Source organism: Phascolarctos cinereus, unplaced genomic scaffold (assembly GCF_003287225.1).
Source record: "Phascolarctos cinereus isolate Bilbo 61053 unplaced genomic scaffold, phaCin_HiC Scaffold_5;HRSCAF=322, whole genome shotgun sequence".
In the NCBI taxonomy this organism is placed as follows: domain Eukaryota; kingdom Metazoa; phylum Chordata; class Mammalia; order Diprotodontia; family Phascolarctidae; genus Phascolarctos; species Phascolarctos cinereus.
In genome coordinates, this window is record NW_027555958.1 from 370973226 (window position 1) to 370986900 (window position 13675).

At 43.2% G+C, this 13675-nt stretch overlaps 1 protein-coding gene across 2 annotated transcripts; it reads right to left on the reverse strand.

Annotated features, from left to right (window-relative positions):
• Positions 1-1006: 1006 nt before the first annotated feature.
• Positions 1007-12123, reverse strand: SERTAD4 (SERTA domain containing 4). Of its 2 annotated transcripts, none has more exons than XM_021007873.2 (4): positions 12034-12123; positions 6556-6747; positions 5046-5161; positions 1007-3536 (listed from the first exon to the last, which is right to left on the reverse strand). In XM_021007873.2, the coding sequence occupies exons 2-4, from the start codon at positions 6728-6730 to the stop codon at positions 2775-2777; spliced, it is 1053 nt and encodes a 350-aa protein (XP_020863532.1). In that variant the 5' UTR covers positions 6731-6747; positions 12034-12123; the 3' UTR covers positions 1007-2774. The 2 variants fall into 2 exon arrangements, with proteins under 2 accessions (XP_020863532.1, XP_020863533.1); XM_021007874.2 differs by lacking the exon at positions 12034-12123 and adding an exon at positions 7238-7588.
• Positions 12124-13675: the final 1552 nt, after the last annotated feature.

Genomic DNA, 13675 nt, shown 5'->3' on the forward strand with positions numbered 1-13675 from the left:
ATCAATAAGCAGGTGGAACCTCAAAGTTTTTCTGCCTTTTTCCCATCCTTCCTTCAGAGTCAAATAGGATCACAGGGAACATATATTTAGAACTGAAGAGGGCTTTAGAGATTATTTAGCTCCACCTTCTCATTTTAGAGATGAAGAAGCTATGGCCAAGAGAAGGCAGGGGACTTACTTTCATCAACTAAAGGAACCCCTGGGAAAGGGTTTGGGAAAATTTGGGATTTCTTTACAATAAGTTTTTTAAAAAAACTATAACAAATTGTGGAATTCTGGATTAGAGATGAATTGATTTTTAGTGGCTCAGGTATAACCAACCTATGAATGGCAACATGGGCATTTAAAATGATGGTGCTTTGCGTATTCTAAAAGTATGGGGTCATAAGACCACACTCACTCACAGCTGTAGCTGGTTCTAGAATGCTAACATTCGGGTGCCCAGTTTGGAAAGATATGATTAGCTTTATATGAAGCTTATTGTTGAGAATGTGGTTCCAGAAAATCAATAACCAGGCCTTTTTTAAAAAAAATCTTTGGTTAGAAAAGGAAAAAAAAAACCAACCCTTTTGATTAGCCTTCTCCTTTTTCATATTTAAGTTGTTACTGTTAAATTCATAATAAACATGTTACATTTGACAAATCAAGTTTCAACTAACTTTTCCTCTCCTTAACAAATGAATAATAGTTTATATTAGAATATTGTTTTAAAAATTAGGGAAAATATAAATTATTTGAAATGTTAGATATTTAACATTTTCCTAAAGTCTACATGTTATAACGGAAACAGATAGTATGAGGAACTTAAGGTTTCACACATTTTACTTTAAAATGCCACAAGTCTGCCAGATAAGTTATTTAAAACTCTGTACTACACCTTATATAAGACAACCTTCTTTGGTCACTATCCACTTTAACTCCTAGGCATTGTCAGTATCGTGGTGGTGAGAAAGAAGAGGGAGAGAGAAATATATATCCATTAGCCATTAAAGATATAAAATCTTAATGAATTTTGGTAATTTTAATAAATATATACCAAGTAAAACCTCACTTTACTACAACAACACGTTGGTATACAAGCATCTAATATCTAACATCAAACGTTTATCAAATATTGAAAATAAAGAACAGACATTACTAGACTACTCAGCTACAACACAAGAACATGTTTAAAAAAAATTGGTCCTTGTGGACAATTGTCCAAATGATGATCCTACTCATACACTGTATGAATGAGACCTATATTTAATATTAATAGCAATAAATTTTTTTAAAAAAGCTTTTATCTTGGAGAAATTGGGGAGGAGGAACAGAACATATTTATTTCCATCATTTGATATTTAATTCCTGTGAAGCACTGTTTAAGAATGGCCAAGTCAATTCATAACCTTGTAAATGGGAATATACTTTAGGTAGTAGATAGATTGGGGGGAGTAGAGAAGGATGGGAGGGATCTTTTGGACACTTTTGAAAACGTATATGCTTAAGTGATGAAAATGAAGAATTTTGACCAAATCTATTTTAGCCACTGTAGATTCAAGTCCCATTTCTCCAAAATAACTTTTCAGAAACTAAAATCTTTACATTCAAGATAGAACCTTATTGATCGCCACATCATTTATTAAGATTGTGCTTCTTAATTAACAGCAAAAGTCATATATAAAAAAACCACATGCTTTTATAATCTAAAGGAGTGAAATTATGCAAAACAGATTAAAGTATAAAGCATGCCACTGGTTCATGAACTTCATTATACAAAAAAACAAAAACAAAAACAAAAAACAACAAACCCCAGCAACAGACTGTTGCCATAGAAATGCATAAGCAGCTAGTGCTGGTTTATAACAGATCTCTCTATTGTTTCCTCAATCCCTTTCTAAAAATGCCAAATCCAAAAGCAATTGGGCATTGAAAAAAGGAAGAATAGAGATGTCGAATAAAAAGTTGAACTCAATATTTCAAATGTAACAGTTTTCGAACAATATTGATCCACCCTGTGTGTTATTTTCTGTTTGTTAAATCCCTGCTGTAACTCTGATTTTATCCTTAATTTTCACAATGGCAAAAATTAAGATAAAGTAAGGCACCAAAAAACGCCCTGTATGACAACAGACCTCCCAAAACCTCTTTACTCATCACAGGCAAGGCAGAGACTTGCAAGTGACTCCATTCCACGGAATTTGTTTTTATTATGGTTCCATAAACAGGTGTGTTTAGTTATATTACATACCAATTTCTTCAGTCACCCGAGACTGTTAAATACCAATATTTAACAGTGTCTACACCAGAGTGTGAAGTCAGTTCATCTGATTTCACTAAATCCAGTCTTTTACTCAGAATAAATACTGTATCGTATATATGAAGCAGATAACCCTAGCTGGAAATATTGATGTGCTTACCAAATAACTAGCTAATTAACTGGCAAACTGATGACCTTTCTTAGTTAGTCACAGACTTCTTGCAAGGCAAGGGACATATAAAAGGGCTCCTTATCCCCAATCTGATCTACTGGTCTTTTCTGTTACAAACTAAGATATACTTGTAAGCAGTAATTCAACTGTTTTCTCTGTGAAATCTCCATATTTATAAGTAGCTCACTGATGCAGATTGTACAGATGTTTTACGCAATCTGCTCTCCAGGCATTAAAACTACACGACATGTTCATGGCATAATTGTATCAGTTGTACAAAACTATAAAATCCATTCAAAATAAAATTTATGATAGCTAATTGATCATGCTGTGCATGCTTCAAAGTTACAGCAAAAAGATGGCTCATATTTTACTTCCTTTGCTGCAGCACAGTTTATTACTCTGTAAAGATTCCTTTTTCCTTAAGGATTTTTTCCAAGATTCACTTACATTGCTTTTTTCATTACACCCAGTCTCAAAATAATCATAAAATTTGCCTTTACATTCAAGAGCATGGTCGCCTCTCATGGGTTCCCGACTTAGGGTTATGCCATCTCTCTCAGTTTCATTATTTGCTTTCTCATCATTTAATTTGGCCTTTTCCTGAATGCCAGGAGACCTGGCATTAGTAATGAATATTTCATTGGCAGGTATCTGGTCATCACTTCTGTAAAGAGGTGCACTGCTTATGCCATAATCCACCTGGTGGGAACAACTTGGCAAAGACATAGGGGTAGAAGAGGAGGAAGAGGAGGAGGAAGAAGAGGGTGAGGCAGAAGAATTTCCCCCATGAGCACTAACAGAGAAGGGTAAGTTTAGGTAGTGACCACCACATTCCTGATAGAAGCAGCAGGCATGAAACTTGTCACAGTCCTCTTTTGTCATCCGGATTCGTTTTCGGTAAGGACAGTCTTGGGCCATGAACCACTCCTGGGAGGAGGCTCCACTAAACGAGCAGGCAGAAAAGCACCAGTTATTCTGCATGATAATTTCTCCATGGATCCTTTTCATTAAGTTATTTATAAGCACAGATCTTCGGAGATATACTTCAGGGTCATCGATAAACTTTAGCTTTTCTAAGGACATGTAAAGGATGTGAGCTCGTTCCTCAAAAATGGAGATGGTCTAAAATCAAAAAGGAAGAGAAAGGAGAGAAGGTTTAGAAGGTTTAGAGGCCAACATCGAACAACCACAACACAATGCCTTCTCCATCTGCAGATATATCATTTTCACTTGGGAATTGTGTGGACTTATTTCCACAAGGCCCCTCCCCCAAAGAAGCCTCTGTTTACCCTTCATCACACAGATCATCCTGCTCCATAGTGACTCCTCAAGTTGACCAAGCAGATCAGAAGCCAATCTCTCTTTCCCTAAACAAACCTCAGAACTAAGGGAAATTCAGGCTTCTTTCTGCCCCAGGGTTTTGTCACTGGGGAAGTGTTAAGATGCTAAGATGCAACTAACAAGGCACATTTCAAGAGTATTTCAAACCCAGACTTCCAGGAGGACTCAATCTGTCAGTCAGCTGGGACTAAGAGATTCTGGCTTTAAACCTTGTCCCTCCTTTTCATCCTTTCTGCCTCATGCTTGCAACTGGATAGCAATAATCCAAGAGGCCCAGGTCCTGAGAGGATCTACCACTTGAAGGTCCACTAGGGACTGGGGAGCAGTTAAGGAGAAATTAGAGGGCCTATCATTATAATGAATGATCTATCATTGGATACCTTATGTTCTACTATTTAAGAATCAATGTAAATCATAAAAAATCTGAAAATTTTGTTAGCATCCTAAAGCAGAAAATAAAATGGACTAACCTCCTGTCACATTCCTATGTGAACGTTCTTTCAGTTCACAAGAAAGGCAAACTTGTAGGTTAACATGGTAAACCATGAATTAAGTCAGTCCATGCTACCCAAGAACTATGAATGTGTATGTGTGTGTGTATGAGACATCCTTCATGAATGACAAAAAAAAATCAAAATGATCAGGAGAGAAATTAAACATAAACTCCTCAACAGATCACTATTTCTGATGAACTTGGTAGACATTTTAAAAGAAAGAACGGACTCTGAAATGATTAAATTGCCAGTTTCATAATAGTAATTACTTTGCTATCCCTTGTTTTCCATTCTACCACAAAATAAATAAATTCACACACACGCACGCGTACACACACACAGCCATGCTTCAGTGTCCATAGGTGGCTTGGGCACACATTCAGGAACACCTGTCCTGTATATCTGGATACATGTGTAATTAGCATTGATCATAATGGCAGTCAGGCAGAGGCTTCAAACATGTATGGATATAACAAAATGTATATTGTGTGAAAGTCTGAAGAGTAATCCCAACCTATCATTTAATACCAAAATAATAAGACCATAAGAAAAATTATCATTCCTTAAGATGATTTCATTTTGTTGTTTCTAGAAAAAGGAGTCTCCACCTCTTTATTTCTTAAACTCCTTCTGAAAATTAAACATCTCTCTGCAAAGTAACAACTAATGTGGCCAAGAACTGGTTGTTTTCATTGCTTGGGTGGAATAATTCAATTTCTGGAACTTCATCAAGCAACTCTTCCTAAATATCTTAAACTCTTTTAATCAAAATGACTATTCAAAAAAAAAAGCATACTTTATGGTTACAGCTGCTGAGTGGTGGGTGAAAATCCTCTTCTTCCACATACTTCCTCTTAAAGTATGTGATCTTGGATGTTGTGATAGGATTTGAAATTCCCCTGTAATGTGATCCTGTGGTAATAAATCAGATATGACAAATGACATGCGGTTTGCCAGAGGTTCTCCAAACAAAACATTTTCCTTTCCTTTTCTAGTACAGGATAACTCTGCTACATATTTGTCTGTACATGTGGTGATTAAAAATAAACATTTGTCATAATAGTAACTATCTCATGGAATCCTAGGCTTCAAGTCTTTTCTTCAGTCAATTTCAGAGAAAATAGCTTGCTTCAGCATTGCTAGAATACTTGCCTCAATATTTTCAATTGGAAAATTTTCACTATTTACAGGCAAACAGCAGAATTAATTAGTGGAAAGACTCCAAAAGCTCTGAGTTATAGTAGTTTTACTTTCAAAACACTTAATAAAACCCATGCACCTATTAAAATGGTAACACAGCACTGAACCCAAGTACACCTCATTGCATCTGTGTCTACATGTACACACAGACACAATCTATAACCGGCAACCTCGACTGAACAAGGCCACAGAGCCTATGCTAAGACAGTAATGTAACTATTATTTATATGTAATGGTTACCCTTCCTAAATTATTAGTAGCCCTAAGCATGAAAACACATCTGTCTGTGTTAATACAACTTTGTATTTCAAAAGCTAAAATTTCAGTTCCTTTATATAAAATGTTCAGTTAGCACAAGTCTATGCACTTTAGTCACAAAATATATTATGATAAAAATGAAAAGATATTTTAAAACCACAACTTCATGAGAAAATCCATTTTGTATACTTTTAACAGTTCAAAATTTTATTAAGACTGTCTCACACTTCATGTTTTACATAATAATTCATATTTCATTATAATTCAAAAGAATTTACCTTATAGCATAAGAGCAAAAGAGATGGTCATAAGAAGGAGAAACAAACTGTTATTTTGTTGGCTTAAAAAAAATGCCCTAACATTCTTTGTAAAGCCAATTGCGTGCTCGGCATAAAAGAAATAGCTCAGAACTGCTAGCCAAAAGTACCATTTCTTTTTATTCCACTGGATAAAGATTTCATTGTCAAGCCCACCAAGGGCTAATGTAGCTCTAAGAAAACCATATGCTTCCACAGAGGGTGAAATTAAAACCAAAATGTTGCCCCGGGTTTTTTCCAGGTTAGGTTTTTTAATGTTAATTTTAAAAAACAACAGAACCAGCTGCAAGACCTGTACGAGCCACACTACTCCACGAGCCACACTACTCCACGAAGATACAGTTTTTGATGTCATTAAACACTACAATCAGTTCTTTCCCACTAAAGCCCAGGAGTTCTTATTACAGTCAATATAGAGCCCTTCAGAAGAACCATTCACAAGGAAGCCCCGGAGGCCCCGGCTTGGAGCTCCCCCACCCTCGGCCCCTAGACTGGTTTCAGTGTGGAGCAGGTGAAAGGGAGGGACAGTACCTGCCAGAGAGTGGCAGACCCCTCTGTCCCCCTGGGGGGGAGCCTGGAGAGGACCTGAGGGGCTGCAGTGGCTGTAGCAGTCGGATTCCCATAGTGTCTGGTACTCAGCAATTTCGGCAGCTCCTTCCGAAACAATAGGATCACAGAATCTATTCATGGACAGAACCAGAGTCATCTCTGACAACCTTAAATCTGGAAAAAGAAAAATAACCTTAATCAAAATCAAACTAGAGGCTCGTGGCATTTTCCTTCCTTGGCAGGAGGGAGACTTTGACTTCTAGGTTTTGCTATGGCCTCTTCGATATTTTCCATTCCAAAAAGAAAAGGCTAAGAGCCCAGAGCTCAACTCTCTGTTGCCTCTTCTTTAGTTCAGCCCCTCGTTCAGCAATCTGCATTTCAGGGGCGGATCTTTAAAACCCCATTTCTTATTGTTCTCCAGATTCCCTTCAGCCCTCTCTCAGAGAGCTGCCTGGCCTCCCTAACACGTTTTCCTCAAGACCTTCCCATAGAAAACTCACCACTGAGAAGCCAAAAGCCCTGCATTTTTCTTTCTATTAATAATGGAAAATCAATTTTCTAGACAGTCCCTAGAGGTTTTCCTTTGATGAAATCCGTTAATCAATCAATCAAAAAAAAAAAAAAAAAAAGGAAAGCCCCTAGTACAATACCAACTGATGCTCACAGGTCTACAAATCAGTTCAGTTGTTTTCCACTCTCCTCGAATTTCCAGAAACGCTGCTTCCTCTAAGACATTGTGGGGTGTCCCCCTCCCTTTTTTTATCCAAAAATGAGGCAGACAGAGACACTTGGTAGTTGTTTCCACTAGCCCTGATCGGACTGAACTGGATCTGCCTCCAGTCAAAACACTGTGAGATTAAGACAGAAAATTGGCTCCAGTTTCAAGCCGTGAGTTGCAATCCCATAGGAGCCAAGCACAACATCAACTGAGCAGGCAGAATATTAAACAGGAGCCAGGGCTTCAGGGCCAGAGGCAGCTTACAACTTCTCACGTTGCAAAACCTAGACACCAGAAGAAAACTTTCCGAAGAGACTCTTCATCATCAGTGGCCTTTTCTTTAGCACAGAAATAAATTAAGTCACCGCAGGGAATCTGGGTTCCTACATATCTCTGTAGTTTCCACCCCATCCCCAGCCTCTATCTAACCAAATCCAAAAAGTCCCCACTATTGCCCTAAGGAGAAGGAAATGGCAAACCACTGCAGCAGCTTTGCCAAGAAAACCCCATGGACAGTATTGGCATGGTACTGCCTATGGGGTCACAAAGAGTCAGATATGACTGAACAACAACAACAACAATTTCCCCAAGGATAAATTTCTCTACTTAATTCTTGAATAGGTTTGAGGGAAGCAGAAGAAGGTTGGTACCTAAAAAAGTGAGAGGGCTGTGGCTTAAAAAAAAAAGTTTGCACAGTCAAACTATGACTATTATTAGCCTTACAACTAGAACCCAGTACACCAAAATAAGGTATAGCTAAGTCCCAATTAGGGCAAATCACGAATCTCCTGAAGTGGTCGCATCATTCAAACTTGCACTGTTTCACCGTGCAATGAGCTAGAACCAGTTCCCTCATTTCACATAATTTTATAACTTTGCTTAGTGTGAATGAGATACATTTAACCACTTTATGAGAATGTAGTACTTGCACTAATCGGGACCTCCTCACCATCTTGTCTCAGCAGTATGTCAGCTGCTTGATTTCAAAGGACACAAAGCTTCTCCCATCTCGGTACCTAGTTTAAAGGATTGTCAAAGAGAATGGTGACAAGCCTACATTCTTTTAACACTGACTGTCTTTCACAACTCTCAAACACATATGAGAGGCCCAATTTATCCTTCCTTCTTCAAATGTGCAATCTGGAATGCTCTAAGGAGAGGCAAGGATCAACAGAAGGATGACTGCCTCATTCCATTCTCATGTATCTCAATGCTCTTCGGAGGTCCTCTTTTAAGATAAGGAAAACACAATCAAAAGATACAGATCAATTAAAATAATATTGGTGTTTGAACCTCAAAGCACTTGACCCACACTACTGTTAACTCCACAATCCTGTCATTTCTCAGACTCACTATATTCTGGAAACAAGGCAAAGCAAAGAGGTCAGGTGGCTTCCTCAAGTGATTTCAGTCCTGAGTGATTTGAGTCCTGATTTTCAGCTCTGAGATCCTCCATGTTTCTAAAGATGCCATAAAGAGTGATCGGGGAGCTCACTGACAAATTCTGGAGTGTTTACACCAAAAAAGTTGAAGTGATGCCTTAAAAGAAAGAGTCGGTGGCACATGCCATTTCTTTCGCTACTTGACAGTTGTCACCAAAAAAATTTGGCCTGGAGAAATAGAACAAAGCAAGTCATCCTGTCTTCCCTTCCAACTCTGCACCCTGTGTGTCAAATCTCAAATGACAACGTCCCTGGGAGACAGTCACATACCTGGTCTACTTTCTTATTCATCTGTTCTTCTAGACAACTGGAGGAAGACTTTTAGGACCAACGACCTCATAGTTTTGCACCAGTCAGCAGATTTCCCTCCCTCACTGACTCCAGCAATGTTTTACATATTTATCTTTCCATTTGATTCAGACAATCAGGTCCACATATACTTGCTTACATAATACATGCAACTACAGACAAAAGTCAACAACCACAAGTTCCAATTTTCAACCTGTTATAGTAGTTATTTTGTTTATTAAAATCAGCCTATGCTTGTACCTAAAAGGTAGCAAGGCGTCTCAGTATTTCTGTTTCATACCACTGTATTTCTCTCACTCTGAATTTTAATTTCACTGGAGCTTGTTGGCATAAGTATTTTCGACGGTTTTTTAAAAAACCCTAACAAGTCTTCCATTTTGAATTAGAAACATGCAACACAACCCAGGATACACTGGGGAAACTAAGTACTACAAGTGGGTTTTCACAGCTCTGTGAAAACAGAAAAGAACAAGGATTTGTCGGGGTCTTGGGAGGAAGGAAAGTGATAGGGACAGAGGGAGTGGGAGGATGATGTAGAGAAGGTTTTTCAGTTACTAAGTCGTTATGGTCAATGTTTCACTTTTAGTACTGAATTAACAAAGTGATGGGAGGTAACCTTATTGAATTGTTATGAACAACCACTATTTGCTTAAGTCAGCTCCTAGCAAGAACTATCAATGGTTTTACACTATTCCATTCAAAATATCATTGACTAAGATAACACTTCAAATGAGATTTACATTTTAATTCTTCCACTGTACTCAGAGGATCACGTCTTAGGTAGAGTCTATTACAGAATATAACTATAAAAGTTGGCATTTAAGGCAGGGTTCTTTTTAAAGAGAGGGAAGCCTGCGGTTTAAAAGGATGTGAAAGTGAATGGAATGACACCTACTGGCACCCCAGAAAGCTTAGGGTTAGAATGTCAAGCTTTGGCAGCCCTTGCTCACACTGGTTTCCATCCCTTGCTACTTGTTCTGTTTTTCCAGATAACTTTGGGCTTCTTTCCTTAAATCCCTTATAATGTTAATTGGAGTATACTGACAACCACACGGCAAAACAGGATCTTATAAGATACCTAGGAAACTGAAAACGGACTCTTAAGTATGGATTTTCAGCATAATTCTGAAAACTAGAGGAAATTCAATTAAGAAACCTAATTGCAAAAATGTTATTAGTCCGATTCCTTTCCTTGAAAGCAAGGAAATAAAAATTACAGCTTTTAATTCACTTTTAGCTCTGAGGTTCAGTCTCTTTCAGGTGAGTGACTATAGAGGTCTGCTGACCCACTCAATTCTGTGGCGACAGCAAAGCTCTAAAGAGAAGGAACAAAACCCTCTCCTTTCAAAATTGGCTTGGTTGGGCATAAGATCACCTTTGGTCCTGCCCTACTGACTCTTCAGCCACAAAGGGCGAAAGGAGGCTTTAGGACAGACAGCTCCCTGGGGCTTTGCCTATGGATACCAAGGGAGGCTGAAGTGGCTGCTGTCAGGCTCTCCCTGCCACGGGCAGGATGATCCATCTCTTTCTGAAGGAATCTGGTGGGCAGGCCGGCACACCCCACTCTTCGCTTGTGGCCGCCTCTGTGGCACAATCACTGATTATTCGCCCAGTGTCAGTGTCAATGTCATAGCAAATTAGCAGTTCTCCGGGGTTAATGAGTACTGCCTTTTTCTAGTCTGTCCCTAGGAGAAAGTAAACAAAACCCGAAGTGTTTGGGAACAAAGAGCAAGTTGTCTTTCCGTGGTGTCGTATGTTCCTTTCCCTAAAGAATGAGAGCTATTATTACACACACACACACACACACACACACACACACACACACTCTCTCTCTCTCTCTCTCTCTCTCTCTCTCTCTCACTCACTCACACACACACACACACTCTCTCTCCCTCCCTGTCTCTCATACTCTCTCTTTTAAAACAAGTTTCCTTCTAAGGGAAATAAACACCAAAGGTAGGATTCCAAGGAAATGACTCATGGCTATTGGCCGTGGCGTAGGCTCGGCCGGCTTCGGCCCCGAGCTCCAGCCTGCAGCAGATGCCGAGCTCGCTCTCCCTCCGGTCCGTGCCAAACCTATTCTGAGCCCCGGGGGATGGATGCGGCGAGTCTCCCCGGCTCCCCCGCCCCGCGCCCTCGGCTGCCGCGGCTGGCGGGCGGGGCTCTCCCGGTGACCGCCTCCCCGCAGCTGCACCCGCGGCGAGCCGGGCACTCGGGAAAGTTGCTAAGGCCCAGGAGGAGGAGGAGAAGGAGGAGGAGGAGGAGGAGGGAGGAAGGGAGGAGAGGCGGAGGCGTGGACCAGGCGGGCAGCAGCCTGAGCCCCGCCGCGGAGGTGAGCTGAGGACAGAGCAGCCGCCGCCACCGCCGCCGCCGCCTCCCGCCAAGCCCGCAGCGCAGCTCCACGGCTAGGGGAGAAGAGCGAGGGGGGTGGATGTGGCGGGGGTGGGGGGTGGAGGGGGACAGGAGGTGCCATTTAATGCATTTCTTTTTTTCTTGCAAAGGCGCGCTCTTGCTGCCTACACGCCTTCCCTCCTCCCCCTCTGCCGCGAGGCGCAGGGGGATGGGAAAGGGGCAGGCCAGGGCCCCGGGGGGTCCCCCTGCCCGTCTGCAGCCAGCCGTGGGAGGTGGGGAGGGGGCGCTGCCGAGGCCGCCCGACAGCCGTAGGAGGGAGCGGCGGCTGGAGAGGGCCCCAGCCGAGTCGGGCAAGCAGCGGCGCGCGCCAGCCCCGGGGAAGAGGAAAAACCCGCGCTTCTTCCCTCCCTCCTGGGCCGCCCGCCCGCGCGCGCCCAGCTCCGCTGCCGCGGGAAAGGCCGGCTGGTATTGTGTGGGTGCGCGCGCGCCTGTGCCCGTGGAGAGCCCCCCCACACCCTCCCTGGGCGAGCGGTCAGTAGCACCCCGGCCCCCCGCGGCGTGCGCGCGACCCCCTCCGCCCCCCCCCCGTCCCGGCCAACGGTCACGGCGGCCGCCCACGAAGCCCGCGCGGGCTCTTACCGCGGGGTCAGCCGGGAGGTAGCGGCGGCCGTGGGTGCTGCTGCTTCTCCTCCTCCTCTTGCTCTGCTCCACCTCAGCGGCGGGCGGGCGCTCACCCCACGCCCCGAGATCCCCCGTGCCCCTGGCCCCCACCGTGCGCGCCCGCCGCAGGGATCCCGGGCGGCTCGGCGGGCTTCGGCTCGTCCCGCGGCCCGGCGCTGGGAGGTCGGCGGCTGGGGCTGCCCGGCAGGTCCCGCTGGCCTCGTCTGAGACGCCGCCGCCGCTCCTCCAGACGGTTATGATAATGAGCGGCTCAGTCTAGCGAGGAGCGTGTGAAACCCGTCAATCCTGTTTCCCATTTCCCCGTGGGTTTCCGAGGAGAGGTTTTCAGGATGCCCCCAGGGTTAGAGAGCGAGCATGACAAGCGCGCCTTCCTCGCCCCCTCCCTCCTCCTCCTCCTCCTCCTCTCCACTCCTCCTCCTCCTGCAGCCGCCGCCGCTCCTCAGGCTGCACACGGGGCGCCTTCCCTTCCCCCTCTCACCCCCACCCCTGCCCGCCCCCTGCCTCCTTCCCTCTCTCCCCCCCGCCTCCCACTCCCCCCTCCGCCTCCCGCTCCGGCTCCCGCCGCCGCCGCCGGGGCCCGGGGACGCGCGGGCCCAGCTCCAGTCCGCAGCGCCGCCGCGGCCCACCGACCCAGCGCGCTCCCAGGCTCCCGCCCTAGCCCCGGGGGCTCGGCTCCGGCTGGGATAACGCAATCCCTCTGCATCCTTCCGAGATGCCCCCCCACCCTTTTTGGTGTAGTTCTGCTGCGGTTTTTTTTTTTTAGTCTGTGCCTTTCCCACCCTTTGCAAGACTTTCCTCTCTTTTGCCACGGCAAAGAAAGATGAGAAACAGATGTCTTGCAGGGGTAAGCAGTTATATTTTTTCCCCTTTTCCCTCTACCCCCAGCTGCATATGCACAAAATAGCATTCTTGGTCCTGCTACAACTTGAATTGGCATCTTCTCTCGTAAGGGTGGGGAGTAGAAAAAAAGACTCCCGAGGGGGAAAAGAAAAAAAGAAAAACGTAACCCAAGTTCCAGAATCACCGCATTTTGCAAAGTTATTTTACCCTTAAATGGGCCCAAGTGGGGTTTGTTTTCGAAACATTAAATCCATAACTTCTGCCAAGGGACTCCCTCCCTAGTCGAGATGGGTCATTTCAGGTGTAATGGAGGCATAACATAGCCTTTGCAGGTAGAGACAACCTAGCAAAATTGCACCTGCACAAATGTGTTGCAAAGACTATAATGTTTGTTTACTGCTACTGTGCCAGATGTGCTAAATATAACACTTCTTTAAAGCAGTGATCCTCAGCCTGTGAAAACCAAACCTCTTACTGCCTGGCACCCTAGGAATCAGGGAGACACATCCACTGAAAATCAGAGAGGAAAGGAACTAGATCAAGGATGGGGATTAGCATTTGCAAATTGAACTCTATCTAATTTGCATGTTTATTTCTTAGAATTGTAATTAAATTTGTGTAATAAATGTTTTCCATTTCATTTATAGACTTAAAATTTGGGTGACTGACATGTTGTTAAGTGAATTTATTTTTTAATGCACACATAGTTTATTCAATAAGACTGCAAACATTATAAATGTTAAACATAATTAAAACTAAT